This window comes from Coturnix japonica, chromosome 6, assembly GCF_001577835.2.
Source record: "Coturnix japonica isolate 7356 chromosome 6, Coturnix japonica 2.1, whole genome shotgun sequence".
Lineage (NCBI taxonomy): Eukaryota > Metazoa > Chordata > Aves > Galliformes > Phasianidae > Coturnix > Coturnix japonica.
In genome coordinates this window covers 17,218,620-17,242,885 of record NC_029521.1, presented here as the reverse complement: position 1 = coordinate 17,242,885, position 24,266 = coordinate 17,218,620, and the positions used below count along the sequence as shown (strand labels likewise).

At 35.0% G+C, this 24,266-nt stretch overlaps 1 protein-coding gene across 7 annotated transcripts in view; it reads right to left on the bottom strand.

Annotated features, from left to right (window-relative positions):
• Positions 1-699: 699 nt before the first annotated feature.
• The window catches only part of HECTD2 (HECT domain E3 ubiquitin protein ligase 2), a 44,231-nt gene continuing 20,664 nt past the window's right edge, over positions 700-24,266 (bottom strand). For 4 of the 7 annotated variants that reach the window (XM_015866884.1, XM_015866885.2, XM_015866879.2 and 1 more), the window contains 19 exons: positions 23,619-23,757; positions 21,838-21,940; positions 21,064-21,153; positions 20,417-20,481; positions 19,256-19,301; positions 18,057-18,166; positions 16,534-16,682; positions 14,420-14,543; positions 12,261-12,357; positions 11,298-11,405; positions 10,678-10,810; positions 8,773-8,861; positions 7,230-7,388; positions 6,856-6,930; positions 5,765-5,852; positions 5,406-5,512; positions 4,795-4,910; positions 3,962-4,105; positions 700-3,161 (listed from right to left, as the gene is read on the bottom strand). In XM_015866884.1, the coding sequence (XP_015722370.1) occupies positions 3,041-3,161; positions 3,962-4,105; positions 4,795-4,910; positions 5,406-5,512; positions 5,765-5,852; positions 6,856-6,930; positions 7,230-7,388; positions 8,773-8,861; positions 10,678-10,810; positions 11,298-11,405; positions 12,261-12,357; positions 14,420-14,543; positions 16,534-16,682; positions 18,057-18,166; positions 19,256-19,301; positions 20,417-20,481; positions 21,064-21,153; positions 21,838-21,940; positions 23,619-23,757 (2,063 nt within the window). In that variant the 3' untranslated portion in view covers positions 700-3,040. Of the gene's footprint in view, positions 3,162-3,961; positions 4,106-4,794; positions 4,911-5,405; positions 5,513-5,764; positions 5,853-6,855; positions 6,931-7,229; positions 7,389-8,772; positions 8,862-10,677; positions 10,811-11,297; positions 11,406-12,260; positions 12,358-14,419; positions 14,544-16,533; positions 16,683-18,056; positions 18,167-18,671; positions 18,752-19,255; positions 19,302-20,416; positions 20,482-21,063; positions 21,154-21,837; positions 21,941-23,618; positions 23,758-24,266 lie in introns of all 7 variants that reach the window. The other 3 variants (XM_015866881.2, XM_015866883.2, XM_015866880.2) reach the window with 2 other exon arrangements.

The window sequence follows — 24,266 nt, the reverse complement described above, 5'->3', positions numbered from 1 at the left end:
TTTTTGGCCAAAAAAAAGCAGGAAAAAACAATCACACCACCACAAAAAGGAAATATACCATTATGGTTCTAAGCTGCAGCACTATCCATCTGACATCCATTTGGAATAAGACAAAGCAAGCTAAGCTTTATAACCTCTTTCTAAACATCAGTCCTGAGGCTATCTGTTCCCGCTGTGAAAGTCTCTTATCTATCCCAATGCACATTAGAGAGTTTCATGGAAGGAGAAGGTACTTTCAAGAACCAGCCTGGGATATTAACAGTTTATTTCTCTCCTCCATTTTCATTTACTAATTTGTATCTGCTGATTTTGTTAATCTGGAAAGACTAGTGACAAATGTATATAAAGAAAAGTTACATTTTCAAAAATGCTTTTCTTAAGAATATTTATATTTCTTATCTAAAGTGTCTAATCTTAGTTAAGGGGAAAGTCTGAAATCTCATTAAGTGATTTTGATCCTCCTCTTTACTGCCATCTGTAGGTAACTCAAAGGAGATGAGCAGAAAGCTTAAATCTGGTCATGTCAGTTCATGATGGGGACCTGTGGAGATGGGAAAGCACGCTGTCCTTGCTCCCTGTCCTTCCTAATTTAAACGTTCCTGAAGAAAGATAAAAAGAAAAAAGCAGAGCTGTAGATCATGCTTTCAATCCCATTATGATACATTCTAAAATCTGAAATCAAACTAATAAGACCAGGAATTGAAATATTTGATTTAATGACTGAACAATTTTAATACATAAAAATAGATACTTAAGAATGAACAAGTTTGTACAAACCGGATTTCTTTTGTATGTTAGAAAACAATAATGGACAATTTAAAAAAAAAAAAAGTTGCTGGATTACAGTCAAGGCAACAGAACGAAAAAAACAGGGAGGAAAAGTTCTATCATGATCAGAGGTTTGTTTCATAAATACAGTGCAATGCTTTCATTTAACAAATACAAAAAGGTACTATTTATCAACATCAGTAAATATATAAAATGTTATTGAATGACCATCTTATCTAAAAACCAATGCAAATACAATAGCTTTTTTAGAATTCTGAGGTAATATTACACAGTAAAATCAAAAAAGCATTAATAAATAAAACTAAACCCAAGGCAAAGTGCAATTCAGTGAAAATAAAATAAAGCTTTTATTTTAACAGCAATAGATAAATAGTTATTAAAAGTGGGCTTCAGCCATAAAAAAATACTTTGGCTAATTTGCCATGTTTTCAGATAAACTGTATAGATATTTATTCACAAGCCGACATTCCATAAGCCCAGTTCTGTAAAGAAGGGAAAGGGAGGGGGTGTTTGCAGCAGTGAGCATTTCTTCTGTTTCTTCATGTAAAATACTGTAAATTCAAATATATTTTAAATCTCCTTTCAAGAGCAACAATGTAAAATGCATGAGTTTGAAGTGCTGCTTTTAAATTGCTCTGCGCTAACATAGCTTTGTCCCGAGCTGAAGTCAATAGAAATTTTAATATCAATTTTGAGTAAAGCATAACCAACAGTGCCAAATATCGTAAGAACCTCTACAATTTATCTCTCCTTCAGTAAAACTGTAAAAATCATCAGCAACTTCTCTAGGAAAGAGAATAAAATAAAGTTCACACTTAGCTGCTGAAGAAACCGCACTACAGCTCTGAAACTACAAATTAGGGAGATTAATTTGTTGACCACGTGAAACTGTTGGCTGTAGAAGAAAAACGTCCTCTTACTACAAATAAATAACTGAGCACAGACACGACAAGCTATTTAAGCATCCAGCTCCCAGCAAAAGTCAAATGGGAAGACTGACAAATTGGATGCCTAAATATTTTGAAAGATCTGGGCCTCGTTCAAATGAAAGAAAGAACCATAGAACACACAGTAGCTATTGATATCATAAAGGTTTCTATACTGCATGCTGATAAATTCTTTCAATGCAACAAATAAAACCTAGACTTTACAATTACACCTGCATTTTAGAACCACTAACTTCTCCAGCTCCTAATTTACTAGTTCAGAACGCTCGCACCTAGAGCTGTTTTCATGTAGCTGTGAAGTGAAAACCACAGAGCACTGTCTTTAAATGCTGGACTTCAGGCTAAAGAGATCTTCAACATTCTTCTATTATTGTATTCACTTTGCTTACTTAATATTTTCATAAAAGTTCCTGACAAAATGATTAGCCTGTAGACTACGTATCAGTTTTCCGCATGTTGTAGATTTCATTATTTGCCTGAAATATTTCAACTTATGAGGAGTTTACATTAAATATCTGTCTTTGCTTACCATGACATTAGAGTAGATATGATTAGTTGTCATCAGTTTCAAAGAATGAAATGGAGAAGTTGCTTAGTACCTGTAGCTTGGCCTTGATTCCCTCATGGTGAATACAGTACCTTTTGACATTCTCTGTACAGTCAATGTGGTTGATTTGAAAAAGCCAAATATAGAACATTTAAAACCTCTTATTAATAAAAAATATTTTTTAGCAGAAAATGGCACTATCAAAACTTATTTGTTCACAGGCAGTTATTTACATGCTTCTTACACAGCCTGTTTAACTGAGAAGGAAACCAGAATATTAAAACTGCATACATTTTATAAAGACTAAAATTCCTATTTGCTGTTGGAAAAATATGGCTACATGCTGTAAGTTGAATACTTTCTACTATTTATGTTAATGGAAAACATACCATCTCTGGGACTAGCTAATGAAGAAATATTCTGTATACTATTTCCCAGATGGATACATATGATGTAATTACAATTGAAGATAAAGTGCTATTGAGAAAAAAAGGAAAACAACATACAACTTAGAAATTTTCTTCATCAGATTTCTTTTACTGAATAGGCTAGTTTTCAGTATAAAGAAAATTACTTTCTGTAACAAAGCAAGCAGTGAATGTATTGCCGTTAAGGAAAGAACCACACACTTAATACTGAATTAAAAAATATGTATGTTGGATAAGACTTGCACAGTACCAAGACAACAAAAAGCTTCAAGGCACAATTAGAGGAGAGTGAGTGCTACATAACAATGCTGTTTTTGAAGTATTTTGCTTTATTCTAGGCCAAACCCTTCTGCATTTGAAATTCCGATGATCAACTTTTGCTTCAACTCTTTCTTGTTCTTGTAAGGAGGGAGACAGAGCTGGTTGAAACAGGTATGGGCCACAGGCAACCTAAAACAGAAAGAAAACCAATCTCTTGTTTAATAATACAACAGAAGCAGGGCACTGTCATCTGCCAATGTATTTTTATTTAAACAATATTTAAATAAGAAACTGTGTAAAAGAAACATCACAAATAGCACTACTCATATGCACCTCGGGTACTCGGATGAAATTTGCCTGCCTCTTCCTCTCCAGCTTTCTTTCTCTGTCTCTTTTAAGTTGTAAACATATGGATCTGGGTTTTTCAAAGTCAAGTAGCCACATGACTTCAAAATTAGTCTTTCTCTATACAAAATCCAAGTATAATCAGAATTCTCCACATGAGGGAGGAAGCTCAGACATGGAGTGTGCACAAAAAGATCTAGATGAACCACAGTTACTCTGAGGACAGAAATCAGAAAGTTTTGTCTGGTATAACATATCCTCATGGACATATGTTTCTGGGAAGAACACTGAGGAGCTGAGTGAAGGCCTGGAAAAAGAACAGTTCACAAGCTCTGGTACTGGACTGCAGCATTCTAAGTTGTAAGTGTCTTCTGGAAGTTGAGATCTGAACGTTGTCACTTAGGAATAATTAAACCATTTCTTTAAATTTCAGGTCTCAAATGTAAACACTGACTAAAAAATGGAATTTAACATAATAGATTTATGCAATCAATACATTTAATAACATTTTGAAGATAAATTAATGAACCTTGTGCATTAGTTTGCACTTCTTTAAGAAGGCATTCAAAAACAATAAGGTCTCACAGAATATAATCAAAAAGCAAACAATGGAAAAAACCCACCAACAACAGAAGACTACTTACCAATTAGTGGATGTTTCACTCTTTGAAATCTTGAAATTCAAATCAGCCATACCACCCACAGGAACTCTGTCACTTCCTGTAGCAAAGTGCAGTAACTTTTTTTGAAGGTCAAGAGAAAATCCAAGTACAACATCCCAGAAGTATCTGTGTTCAGGGGCAGGAGAAGAAAATGGTTATGGTGTAATATCCTGACAAAGATGTATTAGGATATAACAGAAAGTATATGACGAATTAACACTAATTAGAAATTATTTAATGTATTACATATATACATTACTAATACATATTAGTATTACCCTAATATTCAAGGTTAAAAAAATTCCCAAGTACTTGAAAAGCACCATGTTTCATGAATTTTAAAATCACATATTTGCAAATTATGCCCAAATCTATCCTATTAAAGAAATAAATAAAACTGTTTCATATTAAGTAGAATTGATGAAAAATGAAATTTAATGAGAACATTTTTGTAAGACTGGATAACAAAATTAAAGACTCAGATTTCACTTTCAGTGATTTTAACTTTCTTTAAAAAAACAAAAACAAAAAACAACACAAAGAAACCTCATATCTTCATTTCCAACTAATTACATAATCTTAAATGTTCATTCTAGCAACACAGTATATCATTAAGGCTTTCTTCCTATTTATACAGACTCTGTTTTGTTGTGTCTAAAAACAGTAATTTAACAGTGTTTGCCTTATTTGGAAATAAGCTTTTTCAAACATCAGCAATTTATGATCCACTTTCAGATTACACGAAGAGATTATTCCAACAGCCTACCATGCTATGCTGATTTTAAAGTTTAGAAAGAACAAGCCATTAAGCTTACCGTATAGTAACATCAGTTTTCTGGTAGCCCTCATACTGGGTACTTCGCTGTAAGGCAGACATATCCAGCTCAGGACTACCACAGACAAGAATTTCTACTTCTTCAGGACGAAGCAGCTGCCAGAAATTAAATACAGAATACTTTATTTCTATTAAAAAATAGAAGCAATGCTACTAGAATCAGATTAATTTTTTTGCATGATTGAAAAATTAAAAGAATTTTATTCAATAAAATAAGTTAAATGCATACATATTTTGATAGAAAAAATGCTTCAGTTGAAATTAGAGGAATCTTATGTTATATAGTACAAAACAAAATTAAAGGATAACAAATTTTAATATGCTCCGTTTGTTCTTCACTTTCTTTTCATTCTTATGTTTATTGTAACAACTTGTCTTCCAGTTAGATTACAATGAGATCATGAAGAAAATATTATAAATATTTTATTTATAAATAGAGATTGCCTAATTAAATCTCCTGTTCAGCTATACCCATTGACTGAGAGTCTTTAAGAATCCTAAAGCTTGAGGTACCAGTTGAGGTACTAAGTTATATAATTTAGGATATAATCACACATTTGAAACAGAAGTTATATTTTCTCTCATTCTTACCAGTAATGCATATGAAGCACAGACACTATGAAATCCATAATAGAAAGCTGCAAATTGTTTGTAGATTGATTTGTTAAGAAGAAAATCAACATAAAGTTGTACATATTCTAAAAAAGAGAAAAAAAAATTTGTTAGATTGTAATAATTTAAGTAGCCATTTGCAGTGCTCTTCAAAATTGCACTGAACTAAAAAAATGAACGTCTTTTGTTTTACATTCTATTAAATTGTTATGGATACTAGAAAGGACTACAAGAATTTAGTTTTCATACTTTCTTGAGCAAAACTAATGTTCATAATAAGTGAAAAATTGGTAAAGTTTATACTGCCAAATGTGTGTAGCTAATGTGTATTGAAGTACCTTTCCTATTTTGATTGGTGACAGGAATTTTATCCCCATTTGGCTTTAGGTTGTAAGATTTTATAACACCAAATTCTTCCTGAAAAACCTGGAGAAAGAAAGAACTGAAGTTCAGTACTTTAAGCATTCAAATGCTTGTAAATTACAAAGCTTGTATTCATAACTCCATGTCTTTCTTTTCTCTCTTAAACACATTTTAATCCTGTGGTGTTGGTTGGTTTTTTTTTTAGTTAAATAATACAGTTTTCAACAAAGTGCTTAAGAAAACCTGTATTCAAAGTAGAAAAATTGTCCCCATTAAACAGTGACCTACCAAACTGCAGGCTGTGGATTCAAAATCCAAGTTTAAAAGAACACATCTCTAAGAACAACTTAGGAATATCAAATATAATTAAGTAAGATGTTTCTTCCATTGTTGCTCCCTAGGAACTCAAAAACAGCTACTTTACAGAAGTTCTCACATAGTTGCATAATAATGAAATTAAAAGCCAAGGCAAAAAGAGTCAATACAAGTCCAACACAAGTTCCTAAACTGGCATGAAATTTTACTAAATAACATGCATCCTAAAACAATGAATTACTGAAAAAGCCTTTCTAGACTGAATAGAAATACAGCCATTTCTTAGATATACAGGTCTGGCAAAACTATTGAACAAGCAAGTATAGGCTATGAGAGATTTCCTGGAAAAAGCATAGAAATTGACAGGAGTAAGCTCTGTCTAGAACTTGAGTTAGACAGAAAAGAGATTATTTTGCAGCCAGATTAACTCCACCAAAGCAGATCACTGACTGCAAAGTCAATGTTAGAACAAACGTAGAGCTGTAATGGTACCAGTAGTTGGGTAGGGGTGCCTGGCAGTCAATGCTTAGTTCCGCTTACACTGTCAAGGAATAACAGGTTAAAGCCCCATAATGAAGACAGACTCTACCCACCCCAAGCACTAGTCTGGTTCTTGAAGCAAGCTTTAATGCTCATGAAGGTATCTTACAAACAAAATCCAATCATACAGTAGTAGACCACTCCACGGCAGAAACATTGGTAAAATTACTGAACTAGTTTGAGAATCACTTATAGTCGAGTACTTAATGACCTGAAAGGTGGAATAAAAGTCCTCTTCAACGTTGCCTTCATAAGACAGAAGTTCACTCAGTCCATGGGCTAATTCCTACAATACAAGTACAAGCTCTTTAGCAAACCCACAAAGCAAACTGACGTACTTTGCAAGCATGTGCCAAAATTACTCTTTATAAACTACCTTGGAAAAAGCTGCACATTCAAAATGTATGTAGAAAAATGCACAAAAACAAAACACATGGAGAAGTTACATTTTCAACAGAAAAAGAGAGACTATCTCAGTTGGTGATAAAGAAAAGAGTCATTCTGAAACAGTCTATAATTCAAGTATTTATTACAAACAGAACAGGTTCTAAACAGGTAATTTAGCCTCTAAAGCTTAATACTTACAGGCATTATCTGAAATAGGTCATCTAATGTGACGTCACAGATGCCCACAAGTGTGTTATGATCACAGGGAACAATAGGAGGACTCAACAGTTTCTTGTAACAGCAAGGTGGGAAACGAATATCCAGGGTGATGCTATTATAGACAGCAAGGCCCATAAGCTATACATGTCAAATATTAAGGGGAAAATCCACATATATTTATCACAGTTAACATTTAAAGTAACCTCTTTAAAACATAGTAAGGAAACTGAAGGAATGGAAGTTATTTAAATTTTCTTGGACTGATGTTAACTGATGTTAAAATGGTCAAATGAGGCATGTTGCCAAAACACTTGAAAATCTTTATCACATTCTCTACAAGCATTTCCTGAAGAAACTGTTAAAACATACTGTTACGAAAAAGCTTTCTGTTCTGCTTTCTAAAAGAGAAATACAGATGTGTACATCTTTAATAATAATAAAAAAAAATAATCCAGAGAGTTGTCAATATAGAAATGTTTATTTGAAATACAATTAAAAGCATAGTGACAAACCTGCACTGGCGCTACAGCTAATCAGCTAGCACACTGAAGTGTACCTGGTGACACACTGTAATTCCAGAATTTGGGTCAAGTGGGGACAGGAAAAGAGTAGGCTATCACTCTCATTTAAAAAGATCTGCATACACTACAAACAGATCCCTCCTCTTAGGCTTGTGTTTGTTAGTACCAGGTTTGCTATTACAGCCTTCTGTACTCATGTTATTTAGTACTGAATAGCTTAAGTTTTATGCACTGCACTTCATTAATTTTTTTATTTCATAGCAGGTACTCTATTCTCAGCAAGTCATTGCATACAGCCATCAAGGACTAGTCACGATAAATGAGAAAAAGTCATCCATGCCCCTGTGATATTTAAAGAAGGCATAAAAAAAAAAAAAGACAATTACCCGAATTAACAGCTCATAGTAAAAACATGAAATTATTATAAGAGAAATAGAAGAATCTCATTGATGATTCAGCTTCCTACTAGTAAAACGGAGGCATCACCCACCTCCTCATCTTAGTGGAGTTACAGGACTATATCAGCATTAAATGTTTGTCCGAGGACTCCATAAATTAGCACAACAGAAGACCTAGGAACAATTTCATGCTCATGTGGAAAACACCTTGTTTAAAACAAAACAAAACTAGCAAAAGGTCACATATGTCCCAATAGGAACTTAAACAAAAGATTAATGAACCCAAGGACAATTATAGCTACTGAATGAAAGCCTGAAGTGAAGACCATAAAAACAATTACAACTTATACACAATAAAGTTGCGCATGTAATCTTATTTCCACTATTTACTGACCGTAAAAAAAAAGTACGATGTACCCATAACAACCATTTTCTTCCTACTTTTTCTTTAGTCTACTTGCTTAAATGTCATTTTTTATACATTTAAGATGCAACGTACTTGTATGTATGTCAGAACGAGTTCTGATCAGACCTTCATGTCTTACTTCATCCCCATAATTAAATCACTGCTTCTTTAGCACTGTCATGAGGACAAAAGGATACAGCTCCAACTAGTCGGAATTCTGAATAGTTATCGCACTTAAAGCTGCTGAACCAATGGCAGTGAGAGTCCTTGTGGTATGTGAACATGCCTGCAGAAGAGAAAAACTGCACTTCAAAGACCTACCCATGTGCCTCATAATCTGTGTGATCAGAAATGTAACTGGCCAACTAATTACCCTGCTGTAGTCAATCTCTTGCAATAGCAGATGACAATCATAAGAAGTGTTGCCATGAATCCCACGATACAGAAACCACAAACTTTTAACATCTTAGAATTCAAACCTGTGAAATTTTATCTTGTGAATATATGAGCATCAAAGGGTTATATCATAGTTACCTACCCAAAAAGTATACTAAAGTAATTTCAAAAAGCCACACCACAAATACCCTAAAAGCACCACCCACTGGTCTAAATTACAAGCTAGATCCCATTAAAATCAAAACTAGCTTGACTGATATTTGCTTTAGATACAGGTTGTTCTGTTTTGAAGAGTAAAAGAAAGCAAAAACCTACACAAGAAACCCACATAAAAGCTTTAAGACACCCAGGCAAGAAGCAGTTCTCAGACATAAAAGATGCTTCAGTCGAGGTTAAGAGTGCACTAACAGCTTCTAACAAGCATCATTAATAACTTAAAATAACAACAGTAGACTATACAGTCCCCTCCCAGGGGATGAGAACCCTTCTGGACTCTTCCCACACTTGGCTGATAGCCACAGCAATGAAAGAATTTACATTTCAAAAAGAGGAAGCCTGCCAAAGCTGGTGAAAACTCTCAAATGTTTTCAAACTCATCAGTTACCAAGTTCTACTGACAACATATTTTTATTAACAGAATTGTCAAACTTACAGAGTTATTCTCTCTCCACAAAAAGCCCTTTTCACTAGACTAAGAACTTTAGGAAATAACGATTTCAGCACATTTGAGCAGATGCGTCTGAACTTTTAGAAGGAGGTCAATAAACAATCAAGCACCAAGCATTTGAGGGACACAAACACGGACAAAGACACACAAGCTCTTGGATTCTATCAATGACTATGAGAGGTGTTATGCTGAAGTCCCTGGAAATCAATGTTTCTAAATTTAAGTCAGCTTGGGAACACTTTAACACATTATAACATTAGTAATGTACCCATACGGAACTGAGGAAAGCTGACTCATTTGTAAAAAATTAGTGTGGGGAAAAAAATCACCCAGTTCCACCTACAACAACATACAAGTACATTAAACTGCTGCTTTAAGAACATTCATTCATGTCTTTTAACTTCCTATTTACTCAAAAACTCTCTCTCCCCTCTCCCTTGGGCCTGCAAATACTTATCTTACTCTATAAGAGTTGATGTTCTTCTCACATTTGTCCGGGCATAAATCAAGAGCCTGTCTCTGGATACAGCTGGAAACACTAACATAGCAGATACACCAGAGGAAAAAACTTCAAGAAAATATGAACAGCTACTCTTGAATCCTCTCTCCTTAGTACCCAGTATGCCCACTGGCCTAAGGAAAACCAAAAAATGAGTCTCTGATAACTGAAACAATATTTAGCATGATTAAAGTCCTAAAAAGTTGAATCTTAATTCTACAACTCTGAGTTGATTAGAGCTTTGTTCATCCTCTAATTTTGCTTTATAAGCAAAATGAAATTTCATTTTTTGAGCCATTCTTGAACCTCCTTGTCAAAAGCCAAGATCTTGCCAGCTTTTCAGTACTTTTCACATTCTTCTCTTATTCCAAAAGCTCATCCTCACAACATAAAATTTTAACCTGCCTACTTTCATTTTTTACATCAGTTAGTAAATGACCAGCCTAGTACTGGAATAATGAATAATTCTTACCCATCAGTGTTTCAATAATTTAAAATCAACACATTTTCATGTTGTACTTAACATTCATACAGACTCACCATAGTCTGGGTGAAAAATCTGGCGAATGAGAAGAAGAAACCATTCTTTTGTCAGTCCACCCATATCAAGACCAGCTTCTCCTACAAATGTGACTTTTAACTTCTTTTTCAAATCTGCCCTCTTCCTTGTGAGCTATCATAAAATATGCAGGGGGAAAAACACAGGGGATTTAACATACTACCAGTATTTCTATCCATAGAGAACATGCCACTCTTGCTTTGTTTAAACTAGTAAATTGCATCACAAACTCTAGATGGCCAGTCTCTATTTGTGTTCCTATCATGGATCTGTATCCTTCACAGTTTGATACTCATGCACTGTACTCATAGGACAAAAATTGCAAACAATCCCCTCCCCCCCACATCCCATGTAGTATCCAAACAAATTTTCACTATGGGCTTAGTTATGGAACAGTTAAAGGACAGAAAATTAAGTTCTGTTTCTTAAAATCTATTTTAGCAGCACTCCTACTGTGATGTGGTATTTCAGCTTCTTTTGTTTTGAATTACATAGCTATATTTCGTGTCTTAGCACACGAAGATTTAAACATGACTGAAACTGATTTCTAAGTGCAATGACAATTTTGCAGCAATACACGATTTAATTTCATTTTTGATACCTCATCAAGTGAATCACTAACGAGGTGCGTCCTCCTCACTTTCACATTTAGGAACAACATATTCATGTCAGGTTTCTGTCTGCGAGAGACTTTATCCACAAGGCTTTGCTATTTGAATGAAAAAGAAACATAAATGTAACAACTTCATTAAAAATACAAAGTGCCACACTTGTTAAACACAAGAAGTCCTTATCATCTTGCATTATAGACATTATCCTAATATAACAGGTGCTTCTAATACATTCTAAGAGGTAAAAAGCAATGCAATCTCTTTTCTAGTGCAAACAACATTCACATAATGTATGAATACTATATATATAACTATTGGGATACTTAAGTAGGGGCTAACTGTATGGCAAACATTTAAACTACCTAAGTAATTGAAAACATTACTTATCTATTCACAAGATACATGCCAGTAATTGTTAGCACCTGATGAAAGTTACCACCTAGACAGGCAGACAAAGCCTCTTGCAATATGTAAGAGGTTTCAATACCTCTTCTGCACCTTGTGAACACACAACTGTGTCTTGGTCTTCCATAACACATATTCACAGAATAAAATAGAAAACAGACCAAAGTTCCCAGGGAATTTTTCTTCATAATCAGATCACTAACTTAGCATCATGTTTCTTTATCAAACACAGTATATTATGTTAGTCCCACCAAAAGAAAAATGAACCATGAGAAAAATGAACCAAAAGAAAGCCAACAACACATTTACTGCAACCCCTTTTCCCAACAATGACATTTAAAAGCATCTTAAAACTGAGCATATTAAAACCAAAATTCCTGAGAGGATCCAGCAAGGACCTTTGTGGACCACTAGTAGTAAAATGGCTCACATTTTTTTTTTTCCCCAGATTAAAACGTGTGATGAAAGGCTGTATGGAATATTTAGCTAAGAAAAACTTATAAAATGTCAATTGATAAGACAAACTCATTTATCACTAAATGACTTACCCGTGCAATACTTATCATTTGTTGTTCTGAATCCCTTTGAATAATAACTTTTTTCGCTGCTATAGAGATAATAAATGGGTATTGACAGAAAGAAAACCTGAATGATGAGAATAAAAGGACAAAACATTCCACTTTTAGAAACTAGCATAGTATTATAGTATTTGCTTTTTAAGAAAATATGAATCAAGTTTTACATTATCATTCAGTACTGTGGATTCATAGATTCACAGAACGTCCTGGGTTGAAAAGGACCACAATGATCATCCAGTTCCAACCCCTTGCTATGTGCAGGGTGCCAGCCATCAGACCAGGCTGTCCAGAGCCACATCTAGCCAGTCCTTGAATGCCTCCAGGGATGAGACATCCACAACCTCCTTGGGCAACCTGTTTTAGTGAGTCACCACCCTCTGTGTGAAAAACTTACTCCTAATATCTAACCTAAACCTCCCCTGTCTCAGTTTAAGACCATTCCCCCTCGTCCTATCACTATCCACCCTTGTAAACAGCCATTCCCCCTCCTGTTTATACGCACCCTTCAAGTACCGAAAGGCCACAATGAGGTCTCTCCAGAGCCTTCTCCAAGCTAAACAAGCCTAATTCCCTCAAGCTTTCTCCATAGGCTAGATGCTCCAGCCCTCTGATCATCTCAGCGGCCCTCCTCTGGACCCATTCCAAGAGCTCTGCATCCTTCCTTTACTGTGGGCCCCAGGCCTGGGTGCAGTACTGCAGATGGGGCCTCACAAGAGCTGAGCAGAGGGAGACAATCACCTCTAATTTAGAATAATTTAGAAGTAGCTGCTGGGTTGGTGTTTTTTTTTTGTTTTTTTTTTTGTTTTTTTTTTTTAGATAATGAATTAGAACTCAAACTGCTTCATTAGAAATGCTATAGGAATTCTACTCAGTAGTGATAAACATTCTGAATAAAATTCTTGAATTGTTAATCAGTAGATCTAATAAAAAGCAGCCTCCAGTTACAAATGTCAAGAAGTAACTTCTGCTTTAAATATTAAATCCTAATGGCTACAATGAATTAAGGAAAGTGAGAATATTCTATTAAATTCAAGCTGGGTCATTATCTCAGCATAGCACTCTTAGGTATACAGCAGATGTATTTCTGGCTTGGCTTATTTGTGTCTCCGGTTTCCAAAGGCACTGATTTGCTTCATGTCCTTCTGGTTTAACTGAGGGCTACAAGTGCTCAGGAATTCCAGATCACATGACAGCTATATTCCACCCCAGTCAAATAACACTAAGGATTCTTAAAGTTTTCTGAAATCATCAGGAAGAAGTAGTCATAACACAGTACAAGAACTTCCTTTAAACATAATACAGCTTGTCTGCACTGCTTCCAAAACTATGCATCATAATTTATTCTGATATATACTGAATTTCCAGCATCCCACCTAACTGAAAAGAAGCAGGTGGAAATCTCACAGCTCTCTTACAAGCTTGGATGTGGGTACCAAAGCACCCAGATGGTGCCCATGTAATAAATACATAAATAAATAACTCCAAAGCTCAGCAGAACAGAGCAGCATACAGATTCCAGCGCTTTGACTGAGACTACACAAAGCCTGATGTGCATTTACTGCTGTCAGAGCTATTTTTCCCCCCTCCTTTACAAGTACATCTTAAAACTTAACAAAGATTTAAGGCCTATTTTTCCACATTTCTAGATGATACTTCTGGCTGCCCTGAACCTGTTAAGACTTAAAGACTTAAGTTTCATGTAACATAAATAAGCACAGCTGATATCACTGGAACAAAAGGTCAGGCCCCCATACACACAGCATATTTATCGACCATACTTAAGTACTTAAGTGTTAAATATGCATACAACACTTTCTATGAATGTGTCAGAAGTTAAAATATGTTTGTAATAACATGCAATTAATAAACAGATGCTGCAGAATCTATCCTAGTAAACAATAAACTCGTGTTATTATGAATATTCATATTTTCTCCAGTTTGCAAAGATAGAATTAGATTTATAACAGTCAACATCATATCCATGCAGTTTCATCTTTCAAATGCAGTTTTTAATACAACTATATATACACATGGATAAGGTACGTATACCATATACACAAGGATGTATGTGTATATGTGGTGCTTTCACGTACTACATATGTGAAAAGAAACAACCAAGCTTTCCTTACCTGTGAGAATTTCCATAACATTGCCAGTTATGATATTCTTCCATAAGATCAATATGATCAAGAGTAGAATTATAGAAATCCGTATATGAAATAATAGGAGGGCTAATCAGACTATTTGCAGCATCTACAAAGAAAAAAAGAGAGTCTTTCAATGTGCTCCTTGGATGGGGTACACAAATGCTTTCGAAGCATTGGGAGCAACACCGAAAGAAAAGAAACTAAGACAAAAAGGCTACTAGTAACTTGGATTAAGTCTTAAACACAGCACTGCAAATATGACACTACGCTTAATGAGAACATACTGATAGCTGTAAAAGCAGTCATTTCCAAGATCAGTCTGATTATGATAAGAGAAATGTAATACATTGTATGTTATTTCTAACCTCAAGATCAACTTCTCCATGGCATCTGAATCTAACCCACCTACTGACATACACAAAGTTAAGACAAAGAATGCTGTATTCTGCTGAAATCATATCTTCTGATATAATATATGCATGCTTTCCTCTTTATATCTGTTTGAATTTGATGTCTATTTGAAAAAAGGATGGAAGTGGAAGAGCAAAACAAATGATGTTTTTCCTCATCTGATTACTATACCACAAGTACAAAAATTTACTACTCAACAAATGATGAAAACTAATTCACACTTAAAACAGCATCACTATGTAAAATTCAAGTAACACATAACTAGTAAGTTTTCTATAAATAACTTAATTTTGATCATTCAGACAGGAAGCAGTGTATTTTGAATCACTAAATACCTTTATCACAGTTTTATATGTGCAGAAAGAAATAAGCAACTCTTTCACATACATATGACTACAGCAAAACACAAAAGAAAAGTCTTGGTTTTGGATACAGCTGAGCTTGCGTGTCCAAGCTGCCCCTGTGGATAGGTAGGACTGTACAGGATTCTTGTACAGAAAAGTTGGGTGGTTTTCTTGTTTGTTTGTTTTTAAAAAACCAGGGATGTGAAAACACCCTTGCCCCAATCAATTTTCCTGATGCTTTCCCTTTCTCCTAGAAACCATGAAGCAAATAAGGGTTTTCTGCCCTTCAAGAAAAGGTTACTGACTACTGAGGGCTGGAAAAAAGAAAGTTCGCATATGCAGTGGCCACATTTGCTGTTCTACACTGAACTGAACATGGAATTATTTTTTTCCAGACTGCTATTTCGAACTTAGGAGGTATAAACATTGTTTAACTTACCTAGGTGTTAAAAACATCCATGAAGCTAAGCTCGTTACAGAAGAAATTCTAGCAATTTCACAATAAAAACCACTTCTTAAATAAATCTATGGGAAACTTTTGCCATTGCTTACCTACATGGATTTTTCTTTGAATATCTCCTGTTGTTATTACAGGAAAATGATGCCATAGCAATTATCGTTTACAAAAAAAGTAAGTATTAGGGCTTGCTAATAGATGCCTTTTAAATTTTGGCACTGCTTTCTATTGTAGTTCACACTGTGCCAACACCAACATCCAACTTTCTGCCTTGAAAAGGAGAGGTATAAAACCAGATAGTAGCCAGAGAATTGGCGTCAATGGCTCAGTGCCCAGATAGAGATCAGTGCCCCTCTGGGGTCAGTACTGGGACCAGTGCTCTTTAACATCTTCATTAATGACATCAGCAGTGGGATTGGATGCACCTTCAGTGTGTTTGCAGATGACCAAGCTGCATGGTGCAGCTGACACATGAAAGAGATAGGCTGCCATCCAGAAAGACCTGGACAGGCAATGGGCACAGGTGAACCTCACAGGGCTCAACAAACTCAAGCTCAAGGTCTTGCACCTGGGTTGTGGCAACCTCCAGTAAGAGTACAAGCAGAGGAATGTAAGGTTAGAGTGCAGCCCTGCTGAAAAGGACCTGTAGGTTCTGGTGGATGATAAACTGGATGTGAATCAGCAATGTGCCCTCACAGCCCAGAATGCCAACTGTATCTTGGGCTGCATAAAAAAAAGAAGCATGGCCAGCAGGGCAAGGGAGGTAATCAAGCCTCTCTGCTGAGACCTCACCTGGAGTACTACAGCAAGACATACACATACAGACATACACATACATATTCATACACATGCACATGAATACACAATTTAAAGAAGAAACCTACTAAATAAAGCCAGGACTTTGGTTGCTGATGGAATCCACCAGGTACATTTCACCATTGGTGGAAACTCTTCAGGTTTTGCAGGAAACAGGCGTAAAGAAATAAATTGCAGCAACCTGTCCACTACCTGCTTGAATCTCCTCTGTGAGATCCTAAAACAAACATGCCACAATTACTCTCATGTGATCACTGCCCACCACAAAGCCTATATTATTAGATTTCAATGTTATGTTCTGAAGAACATGCTTTATCTAAATAAATTTCCAAACAGAAAGTTTGCAGAAGCATATTTTGAAATACTGGCATGCAGCAATACTCTTCAGTGCATCATTTAAGCATTTTTTTGTTGTTCATTTCTGTAATTTCAAAATACTTTACAAAAGAATCAACACTTATTCTACACAAAAGTAAACAAATCATTCCTTCACAATACATTCTGGGTAAGAAAAGACTTAATTCTTGGCTTTGAGAAGTTTAGTCCTATTGAATCAACACTGAAAAATTCTTCATACACTTGTGACAAATGCACAAGTAAAGTTACGTGCTGCACTACTTCCAGAATACAGCAAAAACCTTACATATATGCACAGACATAAGCAAGCATATCAAAGAATCATTTTGTAAACAAAGGCTGTTCTCTTCAATTGTTTTAGATTTCTAATAGATGTTCTAAGAATATCAATATGCTTTTTGCATTCTTAAGCAAGAGGGTTTATCTGGTTTGTGAACATTGATCAAATGAAATAAGAAATCACCAAAACTTTAAGCAAATCTGGACATATTTCAGGGGGAATGAGAAAAATACATGCATACCATTTTCAACACTGCAGAGAATAAAATCCATAATTAGCAGATTCCCCAGAAGGTAAGGGAAATGTAAATACAATTTTATTTATTTATTTTTAAACTCTAGACTGAAACTTCTGTACAGTCATTATAGGGAAGGTAACATACATAACAAACTTAAAAGCCACTCTTTGGGTGGTTAAATCCAAATGGCCAATGGCTGGGGGGTGCGATCATTTAAATCTAATAACCGTACTTTGTAACCACCTGTATTACACTATGAGCAAGGACTTGATTTAATTTGTGGTTTTCACATAATACAGGAAAGATATTGTATCTTTTGGAAAAATACAAGAGAAAACTTTATAGAAAGGAAGATCATAAAGATGTCTGTATTAATAATACAATCTAAGCGTGTATCTAAAACATGTACATTCATAATTTTTTTGCATAAGTTACATAAAAATAACTTACAAGTCATTTTGCAATCAAAGATTTTTGCATAAAGATAATAACTTTTACACATTTTATATATAGTTTGCATCTATAAATCAGTATCACTTAGAGGACTATGTCCAAATGTACTTTGAAAACAACAAAAACAATCTCTGCAGTTAAGTTAACTTCCATATAATTTATATATCATATAAAACAGTCAGCATCAATGGAATTACAGTAACAATTGTAATCCTAAAAATTGAATTTTTAATTTTTTTAAACTTTTTTATTTTATGTTTTACTTTTTAGACCAGTGCACTAGGAAATGATGGTCAGCTTCTGTTAAGGCTGCTATCTGTCTTAGCAAGTGAGCATAGATGACATAAGTAGAAGTGTTACTAAATTGAGGATTCTGAAAAAGATTAAAAAAATGTGTTAGGTTAATAAACTGTATAAAGGAAAATAAGTCATTAGGACTGTTTCTTATGTTTGTATTTGCCAACACAGTTATGTAGGACAATTACGCTGTGACAGTGGTAAAACTATAAAAAAAGTATTTGCAACTTCTATTCAAGTGAAAAATACGTAACAGAAATTCTATATTGTAAAACTATGTGGGTTTGTTTTTTGTGTGAGTGTGCACGTGCTTTGAAAGAAAGTCCAAAGGTAACAAAGGCAGCAATCAACATATTACTTCTGGATTATCATTTACTGTACAGTACAAATGACACTCCTCTGCACAATGAGCTAAAGATTTCAGTAATAAAGATTCTCCTTTCTTTCCACACAATCCAAACTTATTTTCCCTCTTACACATGAGTTCAAATTCCCACTTTTCAGAAGTATTTACTTCACATAACTCACAGCTAATACACCCACCCCAAAGAAGACTACCATCTCCAAAATTATATAACTACCTGATCTTTTCAAGTAGCAAGACTGATCTCTCATGTGAAGTGGTGTTATCTACACACGCACATCTCGAAGGGAAAATTTGCTATGAATGCAAATCAATTTTAGTAGGAAATTTCACTGGTTAACACAGACAAATTAGACAATGCAGTCAATAGCTTGATGTAGAATACTAGTAGACTGCTGGATAAACCACAACACCAGATAAAGTTACAGTAATACCAGAAAGTGCATATACTGAAACTTTCTGGAATGATCAGCGTTGCAGCACCACAATAAAGGAAATCTGGCAATAACTTGGAAATATGAACTCACTGAGACATTAGCTCTTTCAGCATAGTGCTAGGAAACAATTGCATGGCTAATGCTTCTTAGTTCATACTTTTAACGTACGCAACTATTACCCATTAGCTATCTGTCATTAAGTCATGCATACCCTATGATTCTTCCATATATGTTAATATATTCTTATAACAGGAAATTAAATGTGAATGTTTTCAGTTATACTATCTTGTTTGTATAGTATACTGGTTTATAGATAAGGAATTGTGCAGACATACACTTAATTAAAATACTGCATTTTTCTTACCTGTAGAAGTATACAGTATGCTCTAAGATCATCTTTTGTCCGTGGTCTATGAATAAATGAAATAGTAAGTGGAAACACCTCATGCATGCATATATACATATGTATGTGCATATATATATACACGCACATCTATATGATCATATATATGATATAGACATGATATAAAATATATACAAACTATATATTGAATATGAAGTCACTCGCACTAGAATTTAGCTTTGTTTTGTCAATATGTGTTGAATACCATATTCAGGAGCTTCACTGTTCTCAGGAATTGAAAAGGACACTTGAAGACCTGGTCTTTTGAATACTGACTCCTCTTTAAAGGCAGCTACCTGTTTTAGCATCTGTCTTTCATGGTGCAGCAGAAGAAAGAAAGATAAAAATAAACTGAAGAGCAGGTGTTCCAAAGGGGTGCTCCATGCTATTATCACTGGTAACACTCCAGAAAAGTTTGTTTGCCCCACCTACAGTATTTCTTCCTACAATTCTCCACACATTTTTACCACAGCAGCCTCTGTGTTTCCTCCTGTTTTTAAAGTCCTCAAGGACTTAATGTACCCACAAAAATGCATGTAGCAACAGCACAAAAAAGGCAGGCAGTATGGAGAAAGGAATAGCTAAAGGCTGGGTCACTGATGAGTCACTACAAAGACCTGTCTCCTCCTATATACTTTTTGAATCAAACCAAGCATTCTCATTTCTATTACTTCTTGCTAAAACCCTGTCTCTCTCCATGCTTTCCAGCTAACCCTTTCTCCATTCTGTACTGCCCTTCTAGTGCTGCTGCCACACACTAATGATACAGCAAAATGAACTTCAGGTCAAGGCATTATCTAGGCTAAAGCATGTCAGCTGGGGCAGGGTGAACACATTTTACTCTAGCTTTATTAATTAGTTCATCTTACTGCAAAGATGCCTGAAAGACAGCCTTGGGGTTTATATGGCAAAGTCTGCCTCTCAAAGGTTCAGTGTCAGCTTACAGAGCTTGGGTATATTTCGGCAGATTTGCCTGCCAAAAGGAGACAAGCTCTTATGAGTGAAGCAAGATAGATCAAAACAATTTCCTTCTTTTCTAAAACAATAAAATAAAAAACAAGAAGTATATCAGTTGGAAGTAAGTGTTGAAACAGCACTAATGCAAACACTAGTTATATTTACCCTTTCCATTCTTGTAGCAGACCATTAATTATTCCCTTTAGGACTGACTTCTGAACATCTTGAGGCTATGGAAAAAGAAAACCACATTTGATCAAACTGTACATTCTCTATAAAAGATACGGCACAAAAAAGCAGGTTTGTTTTTCTTGTAATTCAAGCCAGTTATAAAGTCTTTGACTACAGTGCTGAGCTCCTCTGAACCTTCCTCCCAAGTCTGTCAGGTGAGGCTTAGAGTTGAATTGTTTGTGGCTTTCAAAACTTTAAAAATCAATTCAATATAATTCTTGTTCCAAATTTATCATGCACAGTATTTACTTTTTGCAACCCTAGTCCTCACATTTTCCTTATTTCCCATCATGCAATGTCCCATCAGTTATGTCTTATCTTTCAAACAGCCCTTGAGATCTACCACAGTATGAACTACATAACTACTAACAAAAGTTTCCTCATCTTTTACTAGAGTGGTTTTCATGTCTCTATGGCAATTCTCAAGGGATCATTTTAAGTACGTTTTGAGAGATTCTTCAGAAATTGTACCTATATCAAAAATTTTTCTTAGATTAATTGCTTCTTTGAAAATTTCTTTGCTGAAGAGTTTGTTACAATGTTACCAAACTTGAACGCTACTTCTACTCTCTTCTACTTACAGTATTTAATAAGGCATCATAGACAACATTCACAAATTTTGCATTGATTCCAGAGTCCTCGGTTGTATTAAATGGAGAATTGACATCTACCTGCAAGTTAGATAATCATAGATGAAACATTTTGGTTTTGAAATATTTTGAATGTCTTTAAAAAATAAATATCTAACAGTAGGTTAAAATGAAACACGTGCACATAACTATATGTTTTCCTTATCAAAACATAAGAATCTAAGTCACTTTCATTAGTATGTGAAAGATGAAACTAAAGCATACTAATATTGCACACTGGCAGCTATTCTATTTTAAAATTTACGAGGGTATCAAATAATGAATGATGCAGAAAGCACTGAATGTTCATCCCATCTTTGCCACAGACCCCTCATGAGAAAAGAACAAAGTTGTATGTGTTCAATATTCATTAAGTAACCAAAAGTTTATGGGTTATTTTATCTAAGTTATCTAAGGGCCAGGGAAGAACTGTATTTCTTGATTTGCCTGGGCCTCTTTATTAGCTGAATATGCTTGAATCTTTTTAAACTGAAGTTTCCGTAGGAAGTACTTCATGTAGCCATAGTGTCAGAAAGCAAACTAAACACAGGATTTCTAAAGCTTCACATTTGTTTGAAATATCCTTACATAAACTGGAATGAATAAGTCAGTGCCATGATCTAAGTGGGTTTGAGTAGCCAACTGCAAGCCTTTAACTGAAGTTTCTTTAAACGCTTTGAAAATTCACATCACTATAACTACTGAATAATATTTTGAGTTTTTCACCTTAAACACAGCATTTATCTCCAGGAAAGAATCAAATGTTGTAGAATAAAAATCATGTACAGCCTTCCAATCTCCTGATGATTTTGCCTTTTCTATATCATCCCTAAAAATGTATAAAAAGACAGAAAAGTATAAAATCAGTACCTTCCTAACATCCTCCTTGTCATTGTATAATCATGGTATTACAAGAGAACAAAAGCACAGTTTGTGTTTGATACATCTGAGCACTGTCGCTTATTCAAAATGTTAATTCACAGTGTCACAGTTCAGTACAATAAGGCAAATCATTAACAGAATCATGCTGAAGAAATACTAATATGATAAAACTTCTAAGGTTTCCTTAATTTAATAAGTACATACACTGCTCTTAAAGTAGTCAATTTCATTACCACTGTACTAAATTATCTCCCCCCCTCCCTTTTTTTTAATTAATCTCTGTACACATCTGACTGTACACATTTTTCACAAAATCTGTATTTACACTTGAGGTACTTTTAAAGAACAAATCCAAAGTAATAATATGAAGAAATCAATGGGACACTAAAAGTACTAAAAGTTTTATTCTCGAAAGAATGAAACTCTTAATAATTGCATCACAAGATGGCACTCAATAGATAGAAAATATGAATGAGGAAAAAATGACAGATGAAACACCTGAATGCCAGCAAAGGATTTTCCACCAAGTAAACACACTGACCAATAAAGCAGCATTCCTACTCTTCACTGAATGCACAAAATTTCAGACATTAAAAAGAGCAATGAAAAGTATATGATCACATGCCTCATAGAGCAACTGTGATTCTTTTTTTCCCCATCTGTTTGAAAAACAGAAGAATCAGGCTTCTCCTTAGGAACACATTTCCCCATTTCCCAGCTAAGATTATCCTACCAGTACAACACCAAAGAATATTACAGTATCACAATGTTGCTTGTAGGTGCTAATGCCAAACAACAAACAAACAAAAAGAAACACTCTGCCCATCAGTGTAGGCATGTTCACAAAAGCAGGCAGAAGTCCCTAGTGCAGATACTTTGTGGCACTGTTTTATTCATTAAGTTACAACATTTCTGCAAGTGAAAGCATCGATTCCATAATTTTGGTGCACACTGCTATTTTAGCTAGAAAATAAATGTACTCTCTCTTCCCTTACATCCAAAACAAACCAAGCAAAACCAGCTAAATTAGTGGTGCAGACCCAGCATCAGGAAGTCAGGTTATATTAGTTAAAAACAGATATGTTGGTTTCCCTGGGGACTTGTGTAAGCCTAACTAAGCCAACCAAGCAGCTTCTGCTGCACTGCATGACATTTCTGGAAGAAAGCAAACAGAGATACAGTTTTGACTAAGGGTCTGTACTGAACTGGAAAAAACAGAAGTGCAACAAGATATTATTTCTGCTCATTCTAATTTCCTTTTAACTAAATGACAGTCACAGAATAGTAGCATCAGCTCCACTCTTTCCGGGAGCACAGCTACATTACTCTCACCTGTGCTCCCACAGCTGACCCAACACTTGCCTCAGCTGATTAATCAGAGGTTCAGGCTGTGATTACCAATTTCCCATACACGCTAGATAAATTCTTTTGATAATTTTCACAGCAACAAAGTTATTCATCGCACCACTGCAGCCAAGCTAACTACTTCTGCTACTAGACAGTCTTCTGGACTTACTCCCTCAAGATGAACAAAAAACAAAACAAAACAAAAAAATCAAGTGCACCAATTAGAATGAAAGTCCAAAGAAATAAAGTACACTTTTAGGAACAGCAACGAAACTTACTGAAAGTCTTTCACAGTTTTGTTTCGGATGGGAAGGGAAGGCTCAGGAGGGACCGGTGCCTTGAGTTCTTGGGGCAGCGTATCTATAGAGATGCGCTGTTTTTGTCTAACATCGAGGCAAATAGATGGTAGGTCTCTCACTTATTTAAAAAAAAAAAAAAAAAAAAAAAGCAAAAAAAAAAAAAAAGCAAAGAATAATAAATACAAGAAAATTATATATATATAACAGTTAGCAAGCAAAACCCGAATGTAGAGCAACTAGAGAAGAAAAATAAAAACTCACACTGGTTGATTATATTTCATTAAAGCCCAGCTCACCCAAGTAGTATTCCTACCATATGCTCAGCCCAGACAGGATGGAAACTTTCATTAATTGAAGTGAAATAAAATCATATACAAACCCCTTCTATCTTGAGTCTGTAATGATGTCTTTGTGAACAAAGTGCTCCCGCTGCCAAGGGAGGAAGAAAATCAGCCCCTCTGTCTCCTGCCTGCCTGAGGCTTTCAAAAAGGAGGGAGTCTTTACTACCATATAAATGAGCTGCTGGACCATGTGGCAAAAAAATGGTCCATTACCAAAACAAAGAAAACCACACCAGATTTTTCACAACTGAGTTGCTAGCAGATTGATTAAAAAAAAAAACTGAAG